This window comes from Muscardinus avellanarius (genome assembly GCF_963383645.1).
Source record: "Muscardinus avellanarius genome assembly, chromosome: 9".
NCBI classification, from domain to species: domain Eukaryota; kingdom Metazoa; phylum Chordata; class Mammalia; order Rodentia; family Gliridae; genus Muscardinus; species Muscardinus avellanarius.
Genome location: NC_137795.1, coordinates 58,898,267 through 58,925,043, shown reverse-complemented (window position 1 = coordinate 58,925,043; position 26,777 = coordinate 58,898,267). Strand labels below are relative to the sequence as shown.

The window sequence follows — 26,777 nt, the reverse complement described above, 5'->3', positions numbered from 1 at the left end:
AGAGAGAGAGAGAGAGAGAGAGATGTGTGTGCGACCTGGGGATGTAGCTCACTCAGGCGTAGAGCACCACTGGGTTCAATCCCCAATAACAAAAACAAACAAAAAAAATATCATTAGTAATTTTTTTAGGTTAGATTTTTTTTTTTTTTTTGCAGTACTGGGAATGGAACCCAGGGCACTCTGAGTTACACCCCCAGCCCTATTTTTTATTCTTTATTTTTGAAACAGGGTCTCACTGAGTTGCCAAGGGCCGTGAGACAGCCTCATTAAGTAGCTGAGACTGTTCATGAACCGCGATCCTCCTGTCTCAGCCTTCCAAATGCTGGGATTACAAGGTGTGCCACCATGCCCTGCTTCTAGGTTAGAATTTTATTTTATTTTATTTTTTTAAATTTTATTTTATTGGTGCACTGTATTCATACATCATAGTGGGATACAAACTTTTGTAGACATACATGCACACATCGCCCAGTCAGCCCCCACCCGATCCCCACCCCATTCTCTCCCCATCCCTCCCTCCCATGCTTGGCTTAGTGGTTGACATTTAGTATTATAGCAATTTATCAAAAATTAAAAATGATAATCTCACATAACAGTTTCATTTGTCTGATACCAAGCTTTTGATGACTTAAAGATAACATTTCAATATTTCTTTTTGCTTTCTTTCTTACGAGAGAATATTTTTTTCTTTTTTTTTAGGTGAAACTATCATATATTTATTTTTCAGAAAAAAATCTATCCTGATATGGAATATGGACTCTAGATACCCAAAACAATCTCGAAGCAAAAACAAAGCTAGAAGATGTATATTTTCTAATTTCAAACCATATAAAGCTACAATAATTGAAACAGTGTAGTACTGTTCTAAAGGCAGATATATAGACCATTGGAGTTAAATACAAGCCTAGAGCTAACTTCTTCCCTATATTGTCAAGTTATTTTTGACAAGGTTTCCACGAAGATTTGGTGGTGGAAATAATAATCTTTTAACTAAATATTGTTGAAAAATAATAATTACATGGAAAAGAATAAAATTGGACCTTTACCTAATCCCATATACAAGTATTAACTCAAAATAGATAAAAGACCTAAATATAAATCTTAAGACTATAAACTTTTAGGAGAAAATCTGGGTCATAAAACCTCACAACATTGAACTTGGCAGTGATTTCTTGGATATGATTTCAATGGCACAGGCAACAGAAGAATATACAAACTCCCTAAAAAATAAAAGAAAATATTGTATATCCAAAGACAATGTAAACAGAGTTAAAAGTTACTAATAGAATTGGATAAAATATTTCCAAATGCTATATCTGAAGGTATATTAATATTCCAACTAGAAATCCTAAAAATTAACAACAATAAAGGCAAACAATACAACTTAGAGATAGGTAAAAGACTAACATAAATAATGAATCTCCACAGATAACCAATCTTTGTTGTCTGTTGGATGGAAAATCTTGTTTCTCTGGTTCTGGTGAGTGTTACCTATTTCTTCTTTGTAGTTAATCTCTTTGAGTATTTTCTCTAGCACTGGTTTTGAAGACATAAATTCCTTCAGTTTCTGTTTGTCATGGAAGCTTCTTATTTCTCCATCTAATTTGATAGAAAGTTTTGCTGGATAGGAAATTTTTGGCTGGAAGTTGTTTTCTTTCAGAGTTTGGAATATGTTACTCCAAGCCCTTCTGGCTCTCATGACTTGGTTTGGGAAGTCTGGAGTGATTCTAATTGGTTTGCCTCCGAATGTCACTTGGCCCTTTGTTTTTGTTGCCTTTAAGATTCTCTGCTTGGCTTCCACATTGGTCATTTTGACAATTATGTGGCGTGGGGATCCTCTTCTCGGATCCTGTCTAAAGGGAGTTCTATAAGTTTCCTGGATCTGTGTATCAACCTCTTGCTCTATATTTGGAAAATTTTCTGCTATTACTTCCTTGAAGAGATTGTTGATCCCTTTGGTATCACTTTCTTTTCCCTCCTCTATTCCAATTATTCTTAGGTTAGCTCTCTTAAGATGGGCCCATATTTCTTCAATATCAGATTCCTGCTGTTGGATATCTTTTTCTAGATTAGAAACTATGCATTCATTTTTGGATTGCTCATCTTCTAAGAGCGAGATTCTGTTCTCCATGTGGTCTAATCGGTTGTTTGTGCTTTGAATTGAGGCCTTTACTTCATTAATTGCATCCTTTATCTCTTTTTGGCTCTCTCTGAGTTCTTTTCGAAGCACCTCTATTATTTCTACAGTTATTTTCCTGATTTGATCTTCTAGAAATCTCTGATTTTCTGTTTTATCAGGTTCTGATGTTGTGGGGTTGTGCACATTCATTACTTCAGTGTTATTCCTCTTTCCCATGATTTCGGAGGTTTGTGCCTTCTCTGGGTTCTTCCCTTGGGTCACTATGGCTTCACTTAAGGTGCTCTGGATCTCGAGTCTGTATTATCTCAGACCCTACTACTCCTTTACTGGGTTGTATCACAGAGTCTCCGACCCAGGGAGTCGATAGAGGCTGCTTTAAACTATGGGGGGTGCCAGGTTGCAGGCTCTCCTATGGTGTGATATCTCTGCCACCACCACTCCCTCACTGGGTCAAGTCCCAGGAGGCACAATACTGGGATTTCTCCTCTGTGGCCCGCAATTTGACTCACTGTTCTTGAGTACGCAGATGTAGCTGTACTGGACTCGGTGAATTCATTGCTGCTGCTGCCGCCGCCGGTGGCAATATGGCGCCTCTGCCACGCCCTCGGCCATGAGGCTGGCGTATTTTTTCTTCTCTGGTTTTGATTTCCACTCTGAATCCCTGCAGCGTGTGCTGAGCTCAGCCACTGGGAGCTTTAAATGCTGTCTGCGCCGAAAGATCCCGCCTGGCTGTTCCGCATCGGCTCACCTCGGCTTGCTGTAGCCGTCCGCTGAGTTCGCCGCTGCCGCCGGCAGTATGGCGCTGCTGCCGCGTCCTCGGGCGCGTGTGTCTCCTCTGTGGCCCTGAGCTCTGTTCTCAGTCCGCTTTCTCTCTGGAGCCTGGTGGTTTTTTTGTTTTTCTGGTGATGGTGTTTTCTGGCTATGAAAGGCGCTCTTTTTGTGGTAATGGAGATTGGTTGTTAGCGGGACTCTTAAGCCCCGCTTTTCTCGGTCGCCATCTTCCCGGAAGTTAGGTTAGAATTTTAATCATGTCAAACTTGCTTTCTAACTTGCAGAAATATGAAACAAGAGTGGGAGATAAGGGGACTCAGCTCTCAGGAGGTCAAAAACAGAGGATTGCTATTGCCCGAGCGCTCATCAGACAACCTCGAATACTATTATTGGATGAAGCTACATCAGCTCTGGACACTGAAAGTGAAAAGGTCTGGCCTAACCATCTTACGCCTTAGTTAACTAATAAAATAGAAGGGCTTATTTTTTTCTCTAAACCATGAACCCTCCTCTCAAAAGTAAACCACAGGGGAAAATATAAACACTAAAATTTAGTCAGTGGTTATTTTATTTCAAATTTTCTAAAGTGATCACATATTATTTTTCCTAGAAAGCAGCATTAATCATTTTAGTATACTAGTTGCAATAAGAAAAACTAGAAAATAAAAAAAATAAAAAACTAGAAAATATTTGAAATGGAACCAAATAAAATAATATAGTGATTAGAGGATTTAAATATTTATGAAGATTATTAACATCATGGAAATTCATTTGTACATTTAAAAATCAGAATACAACTATATATAGATTTTAATGTTTTGTATATAAAACTTACACATGCATAAAGACAAAGATTTAAAAAATTAAAACAGTTGACTTACTGTAATGGTAAAATTTTTAAATGTCCTTTAAAAACTGATACAATTTTTAGGACAAAGCTTGTGTTTGATTTATCAACAGGTTGTCCAGGAAGCCCTAGACAAAGCCCGAGAAGGCCGCACCTGCATCGTGATCGCTCACCGCCTGTCCACCATCCAGAACGCAGACATAATTGTGGTGTTTCAGAACGGCAAAGTCAAGGAGCAGGGCACACACCAACAGCTGCTGGCACAGAAAGGCATCTATTTTTCAATGGTCAGTATCCAGACTGGCACACAGAACTTATGAACTCTTGTTACAGTATATCTCAAAAATAAATTCAAATCATTCTTCCACTCTGACTTGTAAAAAACGTTTCTAGTTTAAGTCTTAAATATATGTTAATATTATTCCACATCAATTTAGATTATCCAGTTTGGTATTTGATATTTTGACATCTGAAACTTCAAAGTTGGCCGGGAGTGGTGGCGCACGCTTGTAATCCCAGCATCCGGGAGGCTGAGACAGGAGGATCCAGGTTCGGGGCCAGCCTCATCTACTTAGTGAGGCTCTTTGCAACTCACTGAAACCCTGCTTTAAAATAAAGAGTAAAAAATAGGGCTGGGGGTATAGCTCGGAGGTAGAATGGCCCTGGGTTCCATCCCCGGTACTGCAAAAAATAAAATAAAATAAAATAATAAATAAATATATATTTATATAATAAAAAATAAAATGAAACTTCAAAGTTGAAAGTGACAAGTGTCTAGAAGTTTACAAACAGCAGCTTAGTTTGAGTTATCAATAACACCAAGAGGAAAAAACAAAGTTCAGGTATATACAGGTGTAGAATTATGTAAGTCACAGAAATAGGGGAAATTCTAATGGTTCTGAATTGGTGGGCATGTGACAGGATTATTTGGGAGGGCGTTTCTCAAGTACAAAAATAAAATCTTTAACAGCCTAATCTTCATTTTGTATGTTTCCAAATTATTCTGTTGAGAAAGAAGCATTTAAAATTATTTTTTATTCATAAGTACTTATTGTACATATTAGTAGAGTTCAGTGTGATATTTTCATACATGTATGCAGTGTTCACTGATCAGATCCAACCACTCTTTCCCACCTCCCCACATAAACACTTGATAATCTCTAGTAGTCACTATTCTACTTTGAGGTTGGGGTTTTTTTTTTCTTTTTACTTCCCACATTTAAGAAAGAAGAAATGGCACTTGTACTTCTGTATCTGCCCCATTTCACTTGACATAATTTCCTCTAATTTCATTCATTTTGTGCAAATGACAGGATTTCATTATTATTTATGGCTGAATAATATTGCATTAAATATGCACACCATATTTTCTTTATCCATTGGTGGGCACCTAGGTTGGTTCTATAATGAGGCCATTGTAAATTATGCAGTTATAAACATGGGTATGCATATATCACTATAGTGTTCTAATTCTTTTCAATAAATAACAAGAAGAGCTATAGCTGGGTCAAATGGTGGTTCCGTTCCTAGTCTTTTGAGGAGCCTTTGTGGTGACCCCCAGTGGTTGTACTGGTCTACTAGTTTTCAGTTCCACAGCATTTACTAATATTTGTATTCTCTGTGTGTGTCTGTATGTAGTGTGTAGGGATTGAATACCTAACAATTGAATGCCTAGGGGTTGAAGCCAGGGGTTTTCTACCTCTGAGCTACACTCCCAGCCCTATTTTTTTTTAAGCAGGTTTTCACTAAGTTGCTAAGGTCTCACTACATAATATGGATCATGTTGACAATGGCATATATTCACACAGAACTGGGTATCCTCCTCCTTCCCCATTTTCCTCCATCAACAGATGAATGGACTACAAAATTATGGGAAATAGACACAATGGAATTCTACTCAGCTATGAAGAAGAACAAAATCATGTCATTCGTAAGAAGATGGAAAGACCTGGAGAACATTATGTTAAGTGAGATTAGCCAAGCACGGAAAGAGAAGGAACATGTGTTCTCTATAATATGCTCAAACTAGGGAGTATTAGGGATACCAGAGGGACTACAGCTAACGCAGGGGAAACCTCAGCAAAACCAGGAAGGAAGTCTGAGGTTTATTAGTGGAAAAGCTACAGGCAACTATGTGTATACATGTGAATATAACATTGTTAACCTGGACACTGAGTGCCTTTCTACTGAGAGTGAGAGATAAAATTTCACTGTGATTTTTATTTGGATTTCCATTGCTAAGGATGGTGAATTTTTCATGTATTTGTTGGCCATGTATCTCTTCCTTTGAAAAATGTCTATTTTGTTCACATGCCCATTTATTCACTGGGTTACTTGTGGGTTTTTTTTTTTTTTTGCATAGCTGTCAGAGGTTTTCTGCCATTCTGTAGGCTTTCTCTTCATGCTCTTGATTGTCTCCTTTGCTGTGTAGAAGCCTTTAAATTTGATGCCATATTAATTAATTATTGGTTTTGTTTCCCGAGTGGTCTTATTGAGGAAATTGATGTCTGGTGCCCGTCATCCTATGTTTTATTCAGTTGTAAAGTTTCTGGTCTAATTCCTAAATCTTTGATCCACTTTGAGGTCTATTGTGCAGAGTGAGAGACAGGAATCTTCTTTCATTCTTTTCAGTGTGAATATCCAGTTTTCCCAGCACCATTTGTCAAAAAGGCTGTCTTTTCTTCAGTGTGTGTTTTTGGAGCTTTTGTCAAGAATCAGATGACAGTATCCTCTAGTCTATTCCATTGGTCTACATGTCTCTTTTTATGCCAGTACAGGCAGAAATTGTGAAGCCACTAGCATTGCTCTTTTAGCTCAGATTTTTTTTTAGCTATTTTGAGTTTATTCTTTTTCCATGTGAATATTAGGGTTATTTTTTCTAGTTTTGTGAAGAATGTAGTTGGTCCCGTAATGGGATTGCATTGGATCTGTATGTTGCTTTTGGCAATATGGTCATTTTAACAACTTTAATTCTGCCTATCCAAGAACATGGGAGATCTTTTCATCTTGTAGTGCCTTCTTAAATTTCTTTCTTCAGTATTCTATAATTTTCAGTGTAGAAGTTTCTCATTTCCTTGGTTAGATATATTCCTAAATATTTAATTTTTTGAGGTTACTGTGAATGGAATTGTTTTCCTGATTTCTGTTTCATTGGATTCATTGTTGGTGTATATAAAAGCTACTGATTTTTGTATTCTGCTATTTTGTTGTATTTGTATATCAGCCCTAGAAGTCTTCTGGTAGGGTTTTTTGGGTTTTATTTTGGGGGGTCTTCTAAGTATAGATTCATAACGATCATTTTACTTCTTCCTTTTCATTTGTATCCCTTTTTATTTCTTTCTCTTGACTAATTACTATGGTGAAAACTTCAAGTACTATATTGAAAAGAAATGGTGAGAGTGGGCATGCCTGTCTTGCTCCTGATTTTAGAGGAAATGTTTTGCTTTTCCCCACTAAATATGATGTTGCCTTTGGGTTTGTTGGGTTCAGCCTTTATGATGTTGAGGTGCATTTCTTCTACCCCCAATTTCTTCCTTTTTTAAAATATGGATAGGTACTAGATTTTTTAAAAGGTTTTCTCTACATCTACTATGATTATATGATTTTTGTGTCTTTACTTCTACTTATGTGATATATTAAGTTTATTGGTTCATTTATGTTGAAACATCTTTGTATCCCTGGAATGAAACCAACTTGGTTATGGTGTACAATCTTTTTAAAGTGTGTATGTTTGCATGTGTATATATGTACAGTACTGAGAATTGAACTTAGGGGAATTCTAATTCTGAGCTACACCTCAAGCCTATTTTATTTTTATTTTGAAACAGGGTCTGGATAGGTTCATGAAAGTCTACTTGCTTAAATTGTTCTTAAACCTGCAATCCTCCTGTTTTACCTTTCCAAGTACTGAGTTTACAGGTGTGCACGATCACATCTGGCTTTTAATGTATTTTGAATATGATTTGCTAATATTTTATTAAGTATTTTTGCATCTAGGCAAAAATTGGTCTGTAGTGTTTATTTTTTCTTGAGACGTCTTCATTTGGTTTTAGTATAAGAGCAATACTGTTTTCTATTCCTTGGAAAAATTTCAGGATCACTAGCATTAGTTTATCTTTAAAGGTAGGTACAGTAGCATTCAGCTGGAAATCCATCTGGCCCTGGGCTTTTCTTTGTTGAAATCTTCTTATTACTGCTTAAATTTCATTGCTTGTTATTGGTTTGCTTAGGTTTTCTGTACCCCCTAGGTTGTATGTGTGTAGACATTTGTCAATTTCTTTCAGATTTCCCAATTTATTGGCACATGAGTTTTTTAAGTATCCCTGATGATCCTCTGAGTGTCAGGGCTATCTGTGGTATTTCCTTTTCCAGTTCTAATTTTGTTTTTTGGTTGTCTCTTTCTTTTGGTTAGATTGACTAACAGTTTATCAATCTTGTTTATCTTTTCAAAGAAACCAACTCTTTATTTCATTGATCCTTTTTATATACTTTTAAACTTTTGATTTCATGAATTTCAGCTCTTAATAATTTCTTGACTTCTACTGGTTTAGGAAATGCTTTGTTCTTACTTTTCTAGAGATGCATGCATGATTGGGTATTTTGAGATCTTTCTGGTTTTGTTTGTTTGTTGTTTGTTTTTGGTGGTACTGGGGTTCCTGGAAACCCTTCTACCTCCGGGCTACACTCCCAGACCTATTTTATATTTTTATTTGAAAACAGGGTCTCTTAACCCAGCACGGCTGACTTCGAACCTATGCCATCCTCCTGTCTCCACCTCTCACGTGCGGGGATTATAAGCATGTGCCACCACGCCGGGCTTCTGGTTTTTTAATGTAGGCAATCATAGCTATGAACTTTCTTCTCAGAACTGACCTCCTGATATCCTGGAGATTCTGATTTATTGTTTCTGTATTCTCAAAACTGCACTAGGCACACCTCCAGCCATGCACGCCCTCATGTATTCTCATCTGATTCTAGGATTTATTTTACTTTTTATGGTACTGGAGATTGAACCCAAGGACATTCTACCTCTGAGCTATTCTCCCAGCCTTATTTTATTTTTTATTTGGAAACAGGGTCTCACTAGGTGTCCTCAATCTGTGATCCTCCTATGTCAGCCTCCCAAGTACTGATAATACAGGCTTGGGCCATCACACCTGCCTTGATTTCAGAAACTATTAAATTTCTCCCTTAATATCCTCCCTGATTTATTCATCATTCAAAAATGTATTGTTCAATTTGCATGTATGGATATGATTCCTAAAGCTTTTCTTTTTTTATTTTTTCGTGGGCCTGGGGGTGGAACCCAGGGGCATTTGATCTCTGATCTACACCCTCTGCCCTATTTTTTATTCTTTATTTTGAAACAGGGTCTCACTAAGTTGCAGAGGGCCTAAGTAGCTAGGCTGTCCGCAAAACGTGATCCTCCGGTCTCTGCCTCCTGAATGCTGAGATTACAAGCATGTGCCACCACACCTGACACTGTTGACTTCTAATTTCATTCCATTACAATCTGATGAGATGCAAGGAATGATATATATGTGTGATTTTTTATATTTGCTAAGATTTGCTTTGTGGCCTAAAATATGGTCTGTTCTGGAGAAAGTTCTTAAGCAACTAAGAACAAAGTGTAGTCTTCCTATAGCTTCTTTGGCTGATTAGTGACTTTGAGCACAGTATGTATGGTAGTGCAGTCAGAAAAATCCTTTGTCTGCAGGCCAGGCAAGAATGGGGACACTCTAGCAACTCAGGCCATTGTAGACGGCAATAGGTGTGAGGTGCTTTATGGCTCACAGTGGAAGTCGTGGTCTTTCTCAGGTGATGAGAATTTCCTCGGGCACTGTTGGTGAGCTCCTCTGGCACTGGCAGCCCCAGCAGTGGTCAGGAGCCTGGAACATTTGTCCTCTGACTTGTCAACAGTGTAGACCCAGATGCTGCTGATGGAGTGGCCTCTGGAACCATGGTATACCTCTCTGTGGCTTTGTTGATCCTGTCCTCCCAGGAGTGAGACCTCATTTGGGACTGGACAAAACTGCACTAGGCACACCTCCAGCCATGCACGCCCTGGGGCAAGGCAAAAGCCAGAGCCAGAGGGGCTCAATGCCTTACCCCCTTAATGCGCCTGTGGGCAGAGCATCAGCGGGACAAAGATGCCCTTCCCCACCCTATCAATAACAGGTGCCTGAGAGTGGCACAGGGGTAGGTGTGACAGGAGCACCTGGGTGTCTTCTTCAGCTCTGGCACTGGTACAAATCCACGTGCTAGCCATGGCCTTCAGGAATCGATGCCCTAATCTGGTTTTCAGGGTGACATCCTCCTGCCTCAACATTCATCACTTAAAGTGCAGAACACCCAGCACCTTAGGTCACAGTCACTCTTCTAGGCCAAACTACGTTCACAAGGCAGTTGCTCTTCAAGCCAGTGCAGTGAGATGTCTGTGGAGTCTGAGAGATGGGAATCCACAGGTCATTCTGACCCCTAGAAACTCAGAAAATAGCTCATTTCTTTTTTTTTTTTTGGTGGTACTGGGGTTCCTGGAAGCCCTTCTACCTCCGGGATACACTCCCATGGGCTACACTCCCATACCTATTTTTTACATTTTATGTGGAAACAGGGTCTCCTAAGCCAGCGTGTGCAGCTGGCTCCGAACCAGCGCAATCCTCCTGTCTCCGCCTCCCAAGCGCGGGGATTACAAGCGTGCACCACCATGCCCGGCTAAAATAGCTCATTTCTAAGGATGGCTCCTGGTCACAGCACCCTGGGTGGACACTGGGAGATGATTTTAATCCTTTTCCAAAGCAAGGCTACTGTGCAGACCCCAGGATACTTACCCCAGGCGTGGGGGAATACAAGTCTGAGGGCTGTGGAACTTTCTAGAGCTAGGACTGCCAGCATCTGCCCAGGTAGTTTGCTAGGACTCTTCTACTCTTACCCCTGTCAAGGAGAGACTCCCTCTCTCCCCACCTCTGGAGCTAGGCTGGCAGATGTGTTGTTTTCTCTTTTTATGTGGCTGTCTCCGGTTTCTGAATATTAAGATGTTCCAGGCTCTCTCTTGCTGATTTCCAGTGTTCTTCCATGGTAACTCCCTTCAAAATGCAGATATTCACTTGTTACTTTGGTTATTTGCTGAGAAAAGGGTGAGTGCTGGGTCCTCCATTCAGCTATCCTGGATCTCCTCTGAATTTTTTTTTTTTTTAGATGAATGTATTATTAGGTTAACCATCCAAGAGAAAATGAAGACTAGCCATCAATCTAACTTAGACTAGCTAACTTTGCAAGCACATTTGGTTCCAGAAAACAAGGTCAAATATACCAGTTATTTTTTATATTTAGAATTCACTATTTTAATATGTATGTGTTCTTTCTTAATATAATTTAAAGTATCAATGACAAAATGCTTTATAAAAAAGTTTTATAGTAACTCCATTATTCCTTTTACAAGTATCCTACTTTCCCATGAAAATTGATCTAGTTTTCCTACAAGGAAAAGTACATTTAGGTGAAAAGCAAAAATAAATGTTTTTAGGAAAACTTTAGACATTAACCACACAAATGTTTTTTCCATAAATTTCCATTTGTTTTCTCCATAATTTGCCATAGCAATATCAATTCTTATTGCTATAACATGTGGTTTAGGTCACTAACCTATCAAAACCAATTCTTCTATTGGTAGTAAGCCAGAAATTACCAAAGAATTTTTCAAAACTGACCCCCAAAAAAATGACCACGTGTATAAGTGATTGAATTTAAAATTAGATGAGAGTGGGACAAGAATATATTACTGTGGCTACTCAGAGTGAGCAGCATCAAAACTATTCATGTATAATTACTCCCATGCTTACCTGAGAAGGATCAGGAGGCATCTACCCCTGAAAATTCTAACTTACTAGGTCTGGGTCAAGAATCTATTTTATAATCTATAAAACAATCCAGGTGATTTTTAACTTAAGGCAAGTTAAGGAAATGTGTTAAGGCATGAGTGAGGTTTCTTTGCAGTGATATAGCTTCCAAAATAATTAACTTGTTACACATTATTTAGATCCAACCAAATGATTCTAAATGCCTTGGTTATCTAGTCTGAAACACTGCACCAGTGAGGTAAAAGTTCAGATTTCTTCTACAACAACTGAGAAAGATGTATCAAATGTCACTGGAATCAACTCTGAATGTTTTCACTAAGAAACAGTCCTGGTACTTCGCAGGACAGAGTCTGGCCCTGAGTAAAGGGGTTGAAGTGTTGGGTTTTTTTGTTTGTTTGGGTTTTTTTGGGTGGTACTGGGGTTCCTGAAAACCCTTCTACCTCTGGGCTATGCTCCCAGACCTATTTTTATACTTTTTAAAATTTGGGAACAGGGTTTCTTAAGCCAGAACAGCTGGCTTCGAACCTGTGTGATCCTCCTGTCTCTGCCTCCCAAGCGCAGGGATTACAAGCATGCGCCACCACGCCCGGCAAGTGTTGGTTATTATAACAGTAAACAATGATAATAAACCAGTCTTATCAAATTTAGAGCATATGAAAATGTTTAAAATGGGGGATAATTAGTCACTCACAAAAGTAAAAAAATTGGATACTCTTCCTAATATGCAGAAACTAGGGAGAAAAAGGGTCAGAGCAGGAACTCTAGACAAAGAAGTAGAAACATAAATGAGCAAATAAGGTGACCTGAGGGGGATGGGAGGGGGAAGAGGGAAATTCCCTAAGGTAAAGGATGTATATTCATAAACATATCAAAGTGAATCAATAAGCCAAACATGAGAAAGAGGGAAAAAGAAGGGGAGCAGGTAGGAATTAGGGAAGGGCTAATTGAGTGATGTGTGCACGTAAGCCTCTACCATCTTATACTCCATTAAGATGTATGACTACAATGCACCAATAAATTTTTTTTAAATGGGTGTATAATGACTAGCACACTAAGCATATGTAATCTACATATTAAAATGTGATAAAGTGCTATAAAAACAGCCCCCAGTAAATCATGTTCTCTGTGCCTATTCTTTTAACAAAGTTACTTTGTTCTTAAGAGAATTCCCCCCCCCAAGCTCTTGTAGATGGATTTCCCTTTTGAATTGTGACATACTCAAGAGAATGCAGCAGAAATGACATTATATAACTTTAGAGCCTAGGTCTTAAAAATTTTGCAGTTTCTACCTTCATCTTCCAAGACTTTCATGGAAAGGATGGGTGCCCTGTCTTAAATACTGAATGATCAGAGATAACATAGGGAGACAGAGTCCTAGCTACCAGTCCCCAAAGAGTAGGTAAAGCCATTATAGACCTTCCAGCTTCAGTCCTGGCACCCTGATGGTTATAGCTAAATAAATAAATTTGGGCAAGACCAGCTGGATTTTGCTAAGCACAATCAACAAGAAAGTCATAAGAAAGGGTACGTATTAAATTTCAGGTGGTTTATTATGCAGCAATTATATCTGAGATTAGAGAGGACAAAGAAAGCAAACAGGAATGAATAATTTTCTCAAACACCAAACAAAAAGCTTTATGATTAGAAAGTTTTTATTTTCTATGAGTAGAAACTACTACAAACTGAACAAAAAGGAGAAAAAAACTATAAAATCCTGAGAATCTGATTCAACAGTGAACCCTTTAAAAGTATCTATAAATTTTAAATATAAGTGCTTTACTTTTTTATTCACAAAACTAATTACAATGATATACCATTATGAATTCTGTTAGGATGTGTGTGTGTGTGTGTGTGTGTGTGTGTGTGTGTGTGTGTGTGTGTGTTAGAGGATGTAAGTCTCCCTACTAAAACCTAATTCTTTACGAAACTATTTTGGATCACCATTACATTGCAGTGGTTCTCCCTATTTCAAAAACAGGCTTGTATCTCTGTGGTGACTGGGAAAGGAATTGATTTTAGGGGAATTGGCATCCTATTATATACCATGACCTTTGGCAATTAGAAAATGTAAAAGGCCGGACGTGGTGGCGCACGCTTGTAATCCCCGCGCTTGGGAGGCGGAGACAGGAGGATCGCACAGGTTCGAAGCCAGCCGTGCTGGCTTAAGAGACCCTGTTTCCAAATAAAAAAAATATATAAAATAGGTCTGGGAGCATAGCCCTAAGGTAGAAGGGCTTTCAGGAACCCCAGTACCACAAAAAAAAAAAAAAAAGAAAGAAAATGTAAAAGTGCTTTAAAGATGAACTCTACAATGATGTTCAGAGAATTTATAACCTATGTAATGCCAACAAAAACATTTTTAAGTTAGAGCAGGATTTGCATTGTTGAGGCTTATCTTAAGTATTGCATAGTTCTATATTTACTACCATCATAATTTGCATTGTTGCTGCATCAAAGGAAACTTCAAAATATTTCTGCCTTCTGTGGCAGGATAAATTTAGAGAGCATGATTCTACTTAATTTCTACATTTACCAAATGTCTTCTCAGTCAACATTCCTTCCCATCTCCTATCACCAGCCTACACTCAGTGCCCAGTTTAAGGATGTCTTAGTAAATATTTAATCTCTAAAGATGAGCAGTGTTCATCAGCTGCATCATTTCATGGAAAGCACCAAAAATCAGCTGTACTAGCTTTTCTGCATCAGTCTCCGGACATGACTTCCAGGCTGTGCAGGCCACAATAAACCTGTGAAGCACAAGCAATGAATAATTATGCAAAAGGCTCAACTGTCCTAGTGGACAGAGATATTTTTATATAAATCAATTCTTTTTAAGTTACACAATTTTCAAGTTTAACAATGAATTAAAAAAAACTTACATTTCATTTAAAAGCTATTTTGAGCAAATTGTAGTAACAACTCATAAATGTGTACCTTTAACTCTGTGAGCACCTTACTCATGTGTCAAACTGCCTACTTATATATTCTCCTGTATATAAGTATAATAGATTCCTGTATTAGCAGAACTCTCCAAATTAATATGTACAAAAAAGTTCTTGATTCTCCCCTGATCTTCTCCATTCCTGTAAATGCCAGCATCAGAATCAGCAACACATCGTAAGTCCTACTGGTTCTAATTCCAAGATGTGTCTCAGACCTCCCACTTCCCTCTACTGAACAACACCTTTGTGCCAGCTGTTATCATCCCTGCTTCCTGCTAGGGTCTGGATGTGGTCCATCCCTTCCAAGAGTCACAGTGAAATTCGATCCCAATTTAACAGTTCTGAGAAATGGTGAAACTGTTAATACAAGATTAGGTTGTTAAGAGGGCCTACCACCATTCTCAAGGGGCTGGGGTTATTGTGAGGGCGGGTGATTATAAAAGGAGGCTGTCCCTGTTTGGCATCTTCCTCATGTGCTGGTTGCCTTTCCACTCTCTGACACAAGGTGAAGCAGCACAGGGCGCTACCCTATCTAGAACTGTGAGCTAAAATGTGTCTTCCTTTTATAAATTACCTAGTTCCCAGTATTCTGTTATATCAACAGAAAATGAACTAAGAAGAGACTTCCTTATTCCCCTCATCTCATTCTTGTGCTTAATTCTGTCCACTCAATTTATATTCCACATAGTAGCAAAAAAAAATTTAAAATGTAAGTAGCACATGAAACTTCCAAGTAATTTGTAAAAATTTTTCTCACTGTTCTTAGAAAATCCAAACCCTTTACCATATTACAAGGCTCTATATAACCATATCACACCAACCAAATTAAGTGTCTCTAGGAATTATTTTTAAGTTTTCCAGGTTATTCTGATGTGTATGCAGGGATAACCCTATACTACAATATATAGTTCCCGTCTACCTCCTTTCAATATCTTCTGCAACCTCCTATCTCAATTGCTAATTTGTACTTATATAGTCTTTTTCTTCTCCTTGTAGTACTAATATCTTTCCTATCCTAGGACTTACCTCTAATCTTCAACACAGTTACTATAAAAACATTTACCGAGTACAGTATTTATGAGATATTGTTAGAGTTAGGGATATAACACAAAGAGCCCTTTGTGGATCTTATATTCTAAGGAGGGAAGAGAGTCTCTCTCTGCGTGTGTGTGTGTGTGTGTGTGTGTGTGTGTGTGTGTGTGTGAACATGTATATGTGTGTATGCATGTATATGTGAATGTATATATTATATATGTGTATTTAGATATGTACATATGTTTTCTTGTCTATTCATATTAATTCCTTCTCATCTTTAACATCTCAGTTGTTATCACTTGCCTGAGATAGAGACTGTTTCTGACTACACTGTATACAGCGCTGCTCTACTTTTCTATCATTTAATCTCTACTGCCACATCAACATGCTTACTCCCTGCAGAGCATTCATCACCAAATCTTTTGTGCTTGTTTGTTTTTGTCTTTTATCTCTAAGTAGAAAATAAGATCTGTAAGAAATGGGATCCTGTCTATCTGTTTTTCCTTAATACCTGGTACTGTAAAATTCCCACTAGATTATCTCCTGAACTAGTGAGTAGAGTTTCTGCTCCAGGATTAAAAGTAGAGTTTTCTAAAAATCAGAGAGCTCACCGGCTATGGTGGTACACACTTGTAATCCTAGCACTGGGGTAGTTGGGACAGGAGGCTCACAGGTTCAAGGCCAGCCTTAGTAATTTATAGAGGCTCTCAGCAACTTAGTGAGACTCCTTTCAAAATTAAAAAAAAAAATAGGGCTGAGGGGATAGCTCAGAGGCTGAAAGTCCCTGGGTTTAATATCCAGTATCATAAAAAAATAATCAGAGAGCTGAGGTATATGTGGTCTGAACTCATTTCATTGACTACAACACAAAACCCACTATTTTCAGGGAATATGTTAGAATGCTTACTTATTCTCTGTGCATGATAATTTTAGGACATTGATCCTAAGATCTATGTCTTTATCATTTAAGTTTTAATTTGTAAATTAGTGTTTACAAACTAAATACTGTGGAAATACATAATCTAAAGATTTGAGACTAACAATAACAAGTACTATTGGTATAAATAACCATGTATAAATCACACCTGACAAAGAAAGCAGATGATTCTATTTGAAAAAATAATGTCTATAAAAATCTTTTAAATAAGAAAAGTAAAAAGGAGCAACATTAGAAGCTGAAATCTGTTTTACATAATGTCGGTCCAATTTTTCACATTCCATCTGAAGTGCTGCCAAATCTACTCTTTTGTATCTGCAGCTGCAGAGCCCACGAACATGGCATAGGGCTGAATATTTACAAATTTTATCTGAACTTACCATAAAATACCTTGCATAGACCAAATACACTAGAGGATGTGCTGATTTTGAAGATAATATGATCATCACAACAACCTGAAACCATGTTCTGCATAAAAACTCCTCAAGGACTGAGGAGTTTCACAAGTGTCTCAAAAGCAGGACAGAAACATATAAACATACATTAAATATCTAAGTGGCAAAATTAGTTACAAATATAGCAAGTGACAGATTGCACCATAATCAGAATCACAGTTTAGGAAAAACATGCAAATAACAAGTATGATCCCGTTCTTACTCCACCCAATAAGAATAAAAACTGCAGCTTCACCTGTCATCTCTGATGTGGTAGAAAAATCCATATCCATTGTGTACCATGGGAACCACCACGCCTTGGACCCGTAAATAACCAACCAGACTGGTTGAGAGAACAAAATTTCCACCTCCTCCACTGTGTGGCACAAAGAAAGGATGTTTTACTAGGTCCACAGATGGTGTATTGTTTCTCCAAAACTTTTAACATTCAGAAAAGAAAAGGAAAGAAGAGACGAGAAAAGAAAAGAGAAGGAAGAAAAGAAGGAAGGAAGGAAGGAAGGAAGGAAGGAAGGAAGGAAGGAAGGAAGGAAGGAAGGAAGGAACCGGTTGATGAAGTTATAAAACACTACACTGTAGTACCTTCTGGAGAAAAGGGGGTCTGTGAAGAGTTCTGGAACAGGGAGACCTTCTTCTTTTGCTATGAGCAAAAGACCTAAAAGATGACGGTCAAATCCTGCAATGAAACCGCAAATAAAAAGTTAGAAAACAGGTTTCAACAGATCTTTTTTATTAAGTCAGAATAATTCCAACAGAAGTACCTTTTCCAGTTGAACACTCTTTCATCATTTTATTATGCTTTGCAAAAGCTTGTAACATCTTTTGCTGCCGCTCAAGAAGCTGTGGTAAAATCAAGACAATCAAGGTTCAATATAAATCAAGAATTCAAGTTTCAATATCACATAGTATATGTAAAACGCAACTAAAAACACCTAATTTTATTATTATTAAAATTTGGGTAATGTGGGAGACAGAAGATCCCTAGAAGACCTGTGACACATTCATCTATATCTTTTCTTAATTTTTCTTTTTTTTTTTTTTTTTTTTTTTTTTTTTTTGATGGTACTGGGGTTCCTGGAAGCCCTTCTACCTCCGGGCTACACTCCCAGACCTATTTTTACATTTTTAATTGGAAACAGGGTCTCCTAAGCCAGCGCGCGCGGCTAGCTTCGAACCTGCGCGATCCTCCTGTCTCTGCCTCCCAAGCGCGGGGATTACAAGCGTGCGCCACCACGCCCGGCTTTTCTTAATTTTTCTATTCCTTTTCTTCCCTATGTGCTTTGATTTTTTTGTGTGTGTGTTTCATTTTTCTCAAGGAACAAGAAAAAAGAACTTCTAGGCAGCACTACAGTGACATTAGAAAATAAAGACAGAAACAACTAGTACTTTAGAAAAAACTAAAGTGTAACTGCAAAAACAACAGTGAAACAGTTCTTTGAAAATAAAATAACATTTCTATAATAATGTCCACCAAAACTAAAGAAACAAACTACCAAAAAAAAAAAAAAAAAAAGAAAAACCACCTCTGTCTAAATATTTCAACACAAAAAGCACAAAACAAAACATATACACCTGTTTTGGTCCCAGTGATTTCAAACAAGAACCAGAGTCTATGATTTCAAAAACATCCAACATATGAAGAAAGGCTTCATTTTAAAGATACTTTGGAAGAGCTCTGCACTTTACTGGTGCTGTTCTAAAGGTAGATCAGTAGTGCCGAAACACTCAAAGTACTGAAGATACTTTTCTTGGAAAATGAAAAAAAATAGGCTTCTTCTCAGGTCTTCTGTTTCTTAATCCCTATAAATACAACCTGGCAAATTAACGACAACCACCTTCCAAAATGTGTCTCATGTATTTTTTTATTTTTATTTTTTTTAGTGGCACTGGGGTTGAACCCAGGGGTGGTTCTACCTCTGAGCTACATACCCCAACCCTGTTTTTACTTTGAAACAGGGTCTCACTGAGTTGCTGAGGCTGAGCGTGAACATGTAATCCTCCTGTCTCAGTTCCCAAGTACCAGAATTACAGGTGTGCACTGCCATGCCCAGCTACCTTATAGTATTTTAATGATCCAGGGGATCTGAAGCAAAGAAGCTAGGAATTTGAGGGCTATGGTTCCTTTAGAACAATTAAGTCCTATGAATTTTTATTTTCCAATACTCACGCCGGTAGAAGGATCCTGCATGGACTGGCACCACCTGGTTGCCTCGACTGTACATGATCGCACAGTCTCTGTACGGCCATGATAAAAAAATCTTGTCATAGCTGTTTCATAGCAGCAACCAGGGCTATAAAGAAGTTTAAAAAGTGTATCATAAGATGGAAAATGCGCAAATATAATTACAAATAGTTAGCTAATAAAGCTGATACTGTTCAGAGACTAAGCCCTGTAGTTCAGATGAGAGCTGTAACTTTTTTTTTTTTTTTTTTGCACCTGGAAATGGACCCAAAGGTGTTCTACCTCTGAGCTATAACCCAGCCCTTTTAATTTATTTTTTATATATTTTGAACTCTCTAAGGGAAAGTATGCTGGTCTTATGCTAGGCATGGTGGTACACACTTGTAATCCCAGTACTTGGGAGCTGAGACAGCAGGATCGCAGGTTCACAGCCAGCCTTAGCTACTTTGTGAAGCCCTGTGAGACCCTGTTTCAAAATAAAGAATAAAAAAATTGGTTGGGGGTGTAGCTTGGAGGTAGACTGCCCCTGGGTTCTATTCCCAGTACCTCAAAAAAGAAAAAAAGAAAGTGTGATGGTTTTAAAACTTGATCCTTTCGTGCTCACTTCGGCAGCACATATACTAAAATTGGAACAATACAGAGATTAGCATGGCCCCTGCACAAGGATGACACATAAATTAGTGAAGCATTCCATATTAAAAAACAAAAACAAAAACAAAACTTGATCCTTTCTCAGCCTGCCAAGTACTAGGATTACAAGCATATGCCATTGCCATTGTACTCAGGAAATTGTGACTTTCAATAAAAAAGCAATTTTCAAAACCAAAGAACAAGAAAGTACTCTGATAACATGGATGGTTTCAAAGGCTTGGCTGTTGGGTGACTATATATGCTTCAGATTGTGGTGGGCAGACTCTAAGCTGGCCCTGAGTGATCCAAGACTCCTAGTAGCTAGGCTGTGGTGTAATCCCTCATTTTTTTTTTTTAAAAAGTTTATTGGTGCATTGTAGTCACACATCTTAATAGAGTAAAAGACGGTAGAGGCATACATGTACACATCACCCAATTAGTCCTTACCCTATCCCCACCCCATTCCCTCCCCCTCCCTCCTTCTTTGTTTGGCTTAATGATTGACAGTGATGTTTGTGAATGTACATCACGTACATTAGGGAATTTCCCTCTTCCCCCCTTCCATTCTCCTCATTTAGGTCGCCTTATTTGTTCATCTCTAGTTTTTTCTTCATCTAGAATTCCTATGACCCATTTTCTCCCTAGCTTCTACATATTAGGGAGAACATCCAATTTCTTATTTTTTGTGACTGACTAATCTCACTTAGCATAATGTTTTCCAGTTCCATCCATTTCCCTGTAAATGACATAATTTTGTTCTCTTTTGCTGGCAAGGATGTGGAGAAGTAGGAACTCTAATACGTTGTTGGTGGGATTGCAAATTAGTGCAATCACTTTGGAAATAGTGTGGAGAATCCTCAGAAGAATGGGAACAAACTTACCATATGATCCAGCAATACCACTTCTGGGTTTCCACCCAAAAGAATGGAAACCAAACTAGTGCATGTGTATCTATGTTCATAGCTGCGCAATGCACCATTGCCAAACTATGGAACCAGCCAAATGTCCACCAACAGATGACTGGATTACAAAATTATGGGATATGTACCCCCTCATTTAAAATGTGAGCTGCATTTAGTGACTTGCTTCCTTTTGGAGAGAAAATAGCCAAATGATGGGATGTCACATCTAAAAGAGAGGTCTCTCTTGCTCTTTTACTTTCTTGCTCTGAGGAAAGCCAGTCGCCATTCTGGGAACTCCTCTATAAAGAGGCCCAGGTAGCAAAATACTGAAGGAATTCCTCTGGACAACACCTAGGAAGACACTAGTTCTACTAGTAACCTTGTGAGTGAACTTGAAGCATCCTTCCACAGGACAACCTCCAGATGAAAACAAAGCCCTAGTTAACACCGAGCACACACTCACAGGAGGCTCCCAGCCAAACTGCACCTAAATTATCACTAGAGGGGCTCGAACACCATTAAACCTCTTTGTTCAGTGTTTTTGTCTCTCTGAGGTAAACAGTATTCTTTCAAAAGTATGGAGAGCACACAAATAAAGCTTTTGAATGGCATTAAAATAATATTCTTTTAAAAATAAAAAAACAAAAACATTAAAGATAGCCAGGCATGGTAGCTCATGCTACTAAAGGAAAGAAGCAGAAGGATCATGTGAGCCCAGAAGTTTGAGATCAGCCTGGAAATCATGGTACAATCTTGTCTTAAATTAAAAAAAAAAAAAGAAAGAAAAAAAAATAGGAGCCGGGTGTGGTGGCACATACTTGTAATCCCAGCATTCGGGAGGTTAAGACCAGAGGATTGCGGTTTTCAGACAGCCTCAGCTACTTAGTGAAGCCCTCCGCAACTCAGTGAGACCGTAGTGAGACCGGGTTTCAAAATAAAGAATAAAAAATAGGGCTGGAGGTATAGCTCAAAGGTAGAATGCCCCTGGGTTTAATCCCCAGTACTAAAAAAAAAAAAAAAAATGGTATCACCACTGTATAACTTCTAATTAAATAATGAATCATGACAATTACCCAATGACCTCAGTAGCTACTAAAAGCATTCATGGAAGAAGCTGGAATGGCTAGCCTAGTCTCAATACTCAGGAAGCGGAGGCAGAAGGACCACTTATATCCAAGACTTTAGGACCAACCTATAAATCATAGTGAGAACCCATCTCAAACAAAACAAAACAAAACAAAAAAGACACAAAAATTTAGGAAGGAAAATTTATAATAGATGCTGGCTGGAAACTAACTCACTCTTAACATTGGTAGTTAACTCTTAACTTTGAAGGCAGATAGCATCAACCATTTGATTTACTGTTATAAAAAATAAAAATAAGAGCTGATTCTTATTCTCAAGTTTCTAACTCTAATTGCCAGTTTACAGGGAAAAAAAAGACCAAACGATATGTTTAAAGAACACCATGGCAGCAGCTGGGCGTGTTGGCACATGCTTGTAATCCCAGCATTTGAGAGGCTGAGACCAGAGGACTGTGGTTCACGGACAGCCTCAGCTACTTAATGAGGTCTTTCACAACTCAGTGAGACCCTGTTTCAAAAATAAAAAGATTAAAAAATAGGGCTGGGGGGTGTAGCTCAGAAGTACAATGTCCTTGGGTTCCATCCCCAGTACCACACACATAAAAAAAGAACAGCATGATAATATAATCAAGAAAGTTCAGAAAACTAGCTGACCGTGTGTGTGTGTGTGTGTGTGTGTGTGTGTGTGTGTGTGTATGTGTGTGTATCTGGCATAAGTGACCCAGTTTCTTCATTAAAGTAAATACAATAAAAAAAAAAGGTAGGATATGATGGTATTCTTCTCTTTTTAAATGATACTGGAGATTGAAGCCAGGAGCATTACACCTCTGAGTATATCCTCAAACCTTATTTTTTTTTTAAACAGGGTCTTGCTAATTTATTGCACACTGGTCTCAAACCTGCAATCCTCCTGTCTCAACCTCCCATGTATTAGGATTAAAGGTGTGTAACATAGAACATGAGTGAGCAGAAAAGATTCTTATAGTTAAAAAAAAGACTTAGAGACATATCAATCAAATATAATGTATGCTAACTTATGTGGAATCTGATCTTAACACATCTGTCTAAAAAAATATTAAGTGAAATTTCCTTTTTTTTTTTTTTTTTTTTTTGGTGGTACTGGGGGTGGAACCCAGAGGCTTTCTACCTCCGGGCTATACTCCCAGACCTTTTTAATATTTTATTTGGAAACAGGGAATCACTAAGATGCTGAGAGCCTCACTAAGTAGCTGAGGCTGTCTTCAAACCCGTGTGATCCTCCTGTTTCAGCCGCCCAAGCGCAGGGATTTAAGTGAAATTTCTAATGCTGTGATAGGCTACATGGTAGCAAACCCAGCTAATTGCTAAAAACAAAAAGAACTGGATTTAAGAAAGAAAATCTGAAGGCTTTACAGAATTGCCAACAAGGTGGGATGTCAAGGCCAACATTCAGAAAGAAGAGCAATTTTTTTAAGTGAGGTAACTCATTTAATGCCACTTTGCCCCTCAAAGAATTTGATATTTTACAAAACCTATGAGCAAAAAGACTGAGAAACTGAAAGAAAATTACTGGCAAGAGGCAAAAAAGTACATTGGGCTTTCCATAAATTCACCAGGCTGGTGAAGCAACACCAGAGTTTAGGGTGTATACAGGGAGCCCGGATGTGAGAGATCAAGATCTCAAAGAGGGAAGTCTAAAGATGTGACCCTGATGGCCTAAGCCTCCCATCCCTAGAGGAATTTGCTGACCAGTTAGTGCAGCAGGCTGAAGGACAGAGACCAAGGAGAAAGTGGCTGCTTACAGACAAAAAAGGTAACTGAGACAATCCGCCATTTGTCTCATGGTTCTAGCAAGATAAAACTTAACCATTTAAGGCCTGTTATAGTAGAGTGGCCCTGGTAAACACCCTAGGACTTTACTATGGGAAAAAGAGAAAATAGAAATGGATCAGATGAAAAGGCTCTTGAGTCTAGCCTAGAATCAGTATAACCACTGAGTGGATTAAGATAAGGCACTCCACTCTAACTGCCCATGAGAAGGTGAAGAAATGTTTTTAAAAGGAAAATAACATTATGTAAAGCAAGATTTTTCCACCTCAGCACTGGTGATATAGAGAACTGGATGATTTTTGTTGTGAAGATTGCCTCATATATTGTAAGATATTTACCAATGTCCTGGTCCCTATCCACTAGATGTCAGGAGCATCTTCTCCCCAAGGTATGACAACCCAAAATGTCTCCAGATATTGCCAAATCTCAACTAGGGGTGATTTCTGCCTCCAAAAGACAATTACTAATGTAAAACCTCTAAATGCACTATTCAATACTGTAATTGTTAACTCCATGTGGTAGGGATAGAAGATATACAAATGACCAGTGTACAGAAAGAAAAAAAAATCATCAGAGAAATACAAATCAAAATCACAATGAGATGTCATTCTGCATAGTTTCAATGGCTATTATCAAAAAGACAAAAAAATAACAGATCCTGGTGAGGATATAAAATAAGGGTAACTCTTTTACACTGTTGGCAAAAATGTAAATTAAAATAGCTGTTATGAAAAAATCTAGAGAGTTATAAAAAAAACTAAAAAGTAGAACAACCATATTATAATGGTTTGAATTTAGAATGTCCTCCTATCCCTCATGAAAACAAGGTAGCACTGTTGGAAGGGGGGTTTGGATGATGAGGAGGGATACTGGGGCATAGCCTTGGGATTATATAAGGCCTCTCCTCTCCCTATTTGCTTCTTAGCTCCATGATGTGAGAGCTCAGCCCAGTGGTCTCTCTCTCTCTCTGTGGTGCCCCCCCTCCCTCTCCCCCTCTTTCTCTCCTTCCCACTGCCATGCTCTGAGCTCTGCAGACTCAGCCTAACATGGACTAAAACTCTAAATCTCCAAAAATTGCAAACAACTAAATATGCCTTTCTCTAAATTGTGTGGCCAGTCATTTTGGATTATCACAGTGATAATGTTAATGGAAACAGATATTGGTACCAGGAGTAGTATCACTGCTCTACACCGGATCATATGGATTGTGAATCTTTTTTTTTTTTGCAGGTTTGGGGATGGAACCCAGGGGTATTTGACCTTTGAGTTACACCCCCTGCCCTATTTTTTATTCTTTATTTTAAAACAGGGTCTCACTCAGTTGCAGAGGGCCTCACTAAGTAGCTGAGGCTGTCCGCAAACCACAATCCTCCAGTCTCAGCCTCCCGAATGCTGGGATTAAAAGTGTGTGCCACCATGCCCGGCTTGGATGGTGAATCTTTGAAACTGGTTTGTGAGAGAAAGTTGTGAGAAGAATGTGGATGGAAAGGCAGACAGTAGAGACTGCTCAGGAGGTTTCAGAGGGCATAGAGGATTCCACAGGAAAATGCAATAAAGGCCATGTGTATTGCACTTTGGCAAAGAACCGCATTTTGCTCATGTCCTGAAATTTTGTGTGTGGCCAAATTTAAAGACAATTAAATACACTGGTGGAAGAAATATAAAACAGAAAAATATTCAAACTGCATTATGGATACATGTTAGATGCTGGCAAAACACTTACTGGCATTTTTCCTGTGTCCTGAAATTTTCCATGAGGCCAAACTTAAAGACAAAGACTGATTAAGCTGGTGGATTAAGTAGCCAAGCTGCATTATGTATACTAATGTTTGTTGTTCAGCAAGTTGTACAGCAAAATTTAAGAATGGAAAGCAAAGCAGAGGGATTTTATAGATTTGCACTTTAGCTAGAAAGACATTTGTAAAATTGGGGCCCAGAGAGATGATGTTATGGATGAAAGGAAGATGGATGAAAGGAAGAAGTGGTGGATATGAGGGAGGCAGGCCCAACTACAGCCCAGATGGGGGTGGTCCCAGCAGCTCTGATTGAAAAAGGCTCACAGGCAGTGTTTAAAGAGGGCATGACTACCTTTCTTGTTGGTGGTTGATCTCAGTGTTCATGCAATGCTGGCTTTGCTGGGAAAAAAGGAGTCATGGAGTCTTCTCCCCCAGATTTCAAAGGAAGGCCTAGGAAGCCAAGCAACGTGTAGCAGGATCAGAATTCCTGCAAGCAGGCATAAATAGGGCAACTTGTGAAGTTGTGAGGATGAGGCCAAGGTTGTAAGGAAAGCTCCTGAGATACAGAGATGCCAGAAATGTGGAACAGCCAGACAGGAGGAAAGGTTACAGGATGCAAGACATGGGGACAAGCTAGAAGGGCCAGTACATCGTCCACTGAAATCACCATGCACCCCAGATGTCAGAAGTGGAGCCGCAGGATCAAATTCTTGTCCTGCTGGATTTCAATACTGTTTGGTCCCACTCCTTTCTATGGCCTTATTTCTCCCTTTTGGAATGCAAATGCTTACTATCTTGGATGTATATAATTTGCTTTCTTTTTTTGCAGAGCCCCAAACTCTGGGATCATGGCCAAGAGTTTGAGTCTCAGAGGAGACTTTGGTCCTTGGCCTTTTGAGTGATGCTAGAACTGTTAAGATTATGAGAACTCTTGTAGATGGACTAAATGCATTTTGAATTGTGAGGTTTAAGAGGCTAGAAGCTGACTGTAATAATTTGGATTCAGAATGTCCCCCGAGCCATCATGGGAACCAGGTAGCAATGTTCGAAGCAGGGCTTGGTTGCTAAGGAGAAGTCCCGGGGAGTACGGCCTTGGGAATTGTGTCAGGCCTCCCTTCCTCTGCTGCTTTCTTACTTCCAGCCTCGGTGATAAAGAGCAGAGCCCTTACTCTCTCCACTTCCCACCCCCATGCCCGGAGCTCTGCAGACCCAGCCTGACGTGGACTAAATTTCTAAATATCCAAAAACTGTGAGAAAATAAATCTTCCTTCTCAAGTTGTGCGGTCGATTATTTGGGATTATGGTAGTGTGAATGTTGACTGAGACAATACTCAATAGTGAAAGACCAAAAAATTTCCATCTAAGATAGGGAAGAAAGAAGAATATTTGCTTTTGACGCTCCTGCTCAACATAGTACTAGATGATCTAGACAGAAAAAAAAAAAAAAAAA

At 38.7% G+C, this 26,777-nt stretch overlaps 2 protein-coding genes across 3 annotated transcripts in view; one reads left to right on the top strand and one right to left on the bottom strand.

Moving 5' to 3' along the window:
• ABCB4 (ATP binding cassette subfamily B member 4) overlaps window positions 1–4,078 on the top strand; it is a gene marked incomplete at both ends in the record, with an annotated part of 75,219 nt that extends 71,141 nt beyond the window's left edge. The window contains 2 exons of the mRNA XM_080701481.1: window positions 3,196–3,342; window positions 3,872–4,078. Coding sequence (XP_080557607.1) covers window positions 3,196–3,342; window positions 3,872–4,078 — 354 coding nt within the window. The remainder of the gene's footprint in view (window positions 1–3,195; window positions 3,343–3,871) is intronic.
• Window positions 4,079–14,243: 10,165 nt separating this feature from the next.
• Window positions 14,244–26,777, bottom strand: part of CROT (carnitine O-octanoyltransferase) — a gene marked incomplete at both ends in the record, with an annotated part of 43,502 nt that continues 30,968 nt past the window's right edge. For both annotated transcript variants that reach the window (XM_080701955.1, XM_080701954.1), the window contains 5 exons: window positions 14,244–14,364; window positions 17,222–17,341; window positions 17,566–17,659; window positions 17,745–17,823; window positions 19,151–19,274. In XM_080701955.1, the coding sequence (XP_080558081.1) occupies window positions 14,244–14,364; window positions 17,222–17,341; window positions 17,566–17,659; window positions 17,745–17,823; window positions 19,151–19,274 (538 nt within the window). The remainder of the gene's footprint in view (window positions 14,365–17,221; window positions 17,342–17,565; window positions 17,660–17,744; window positions 17,824–19,150; window positions 19,275–26,777) is intronic.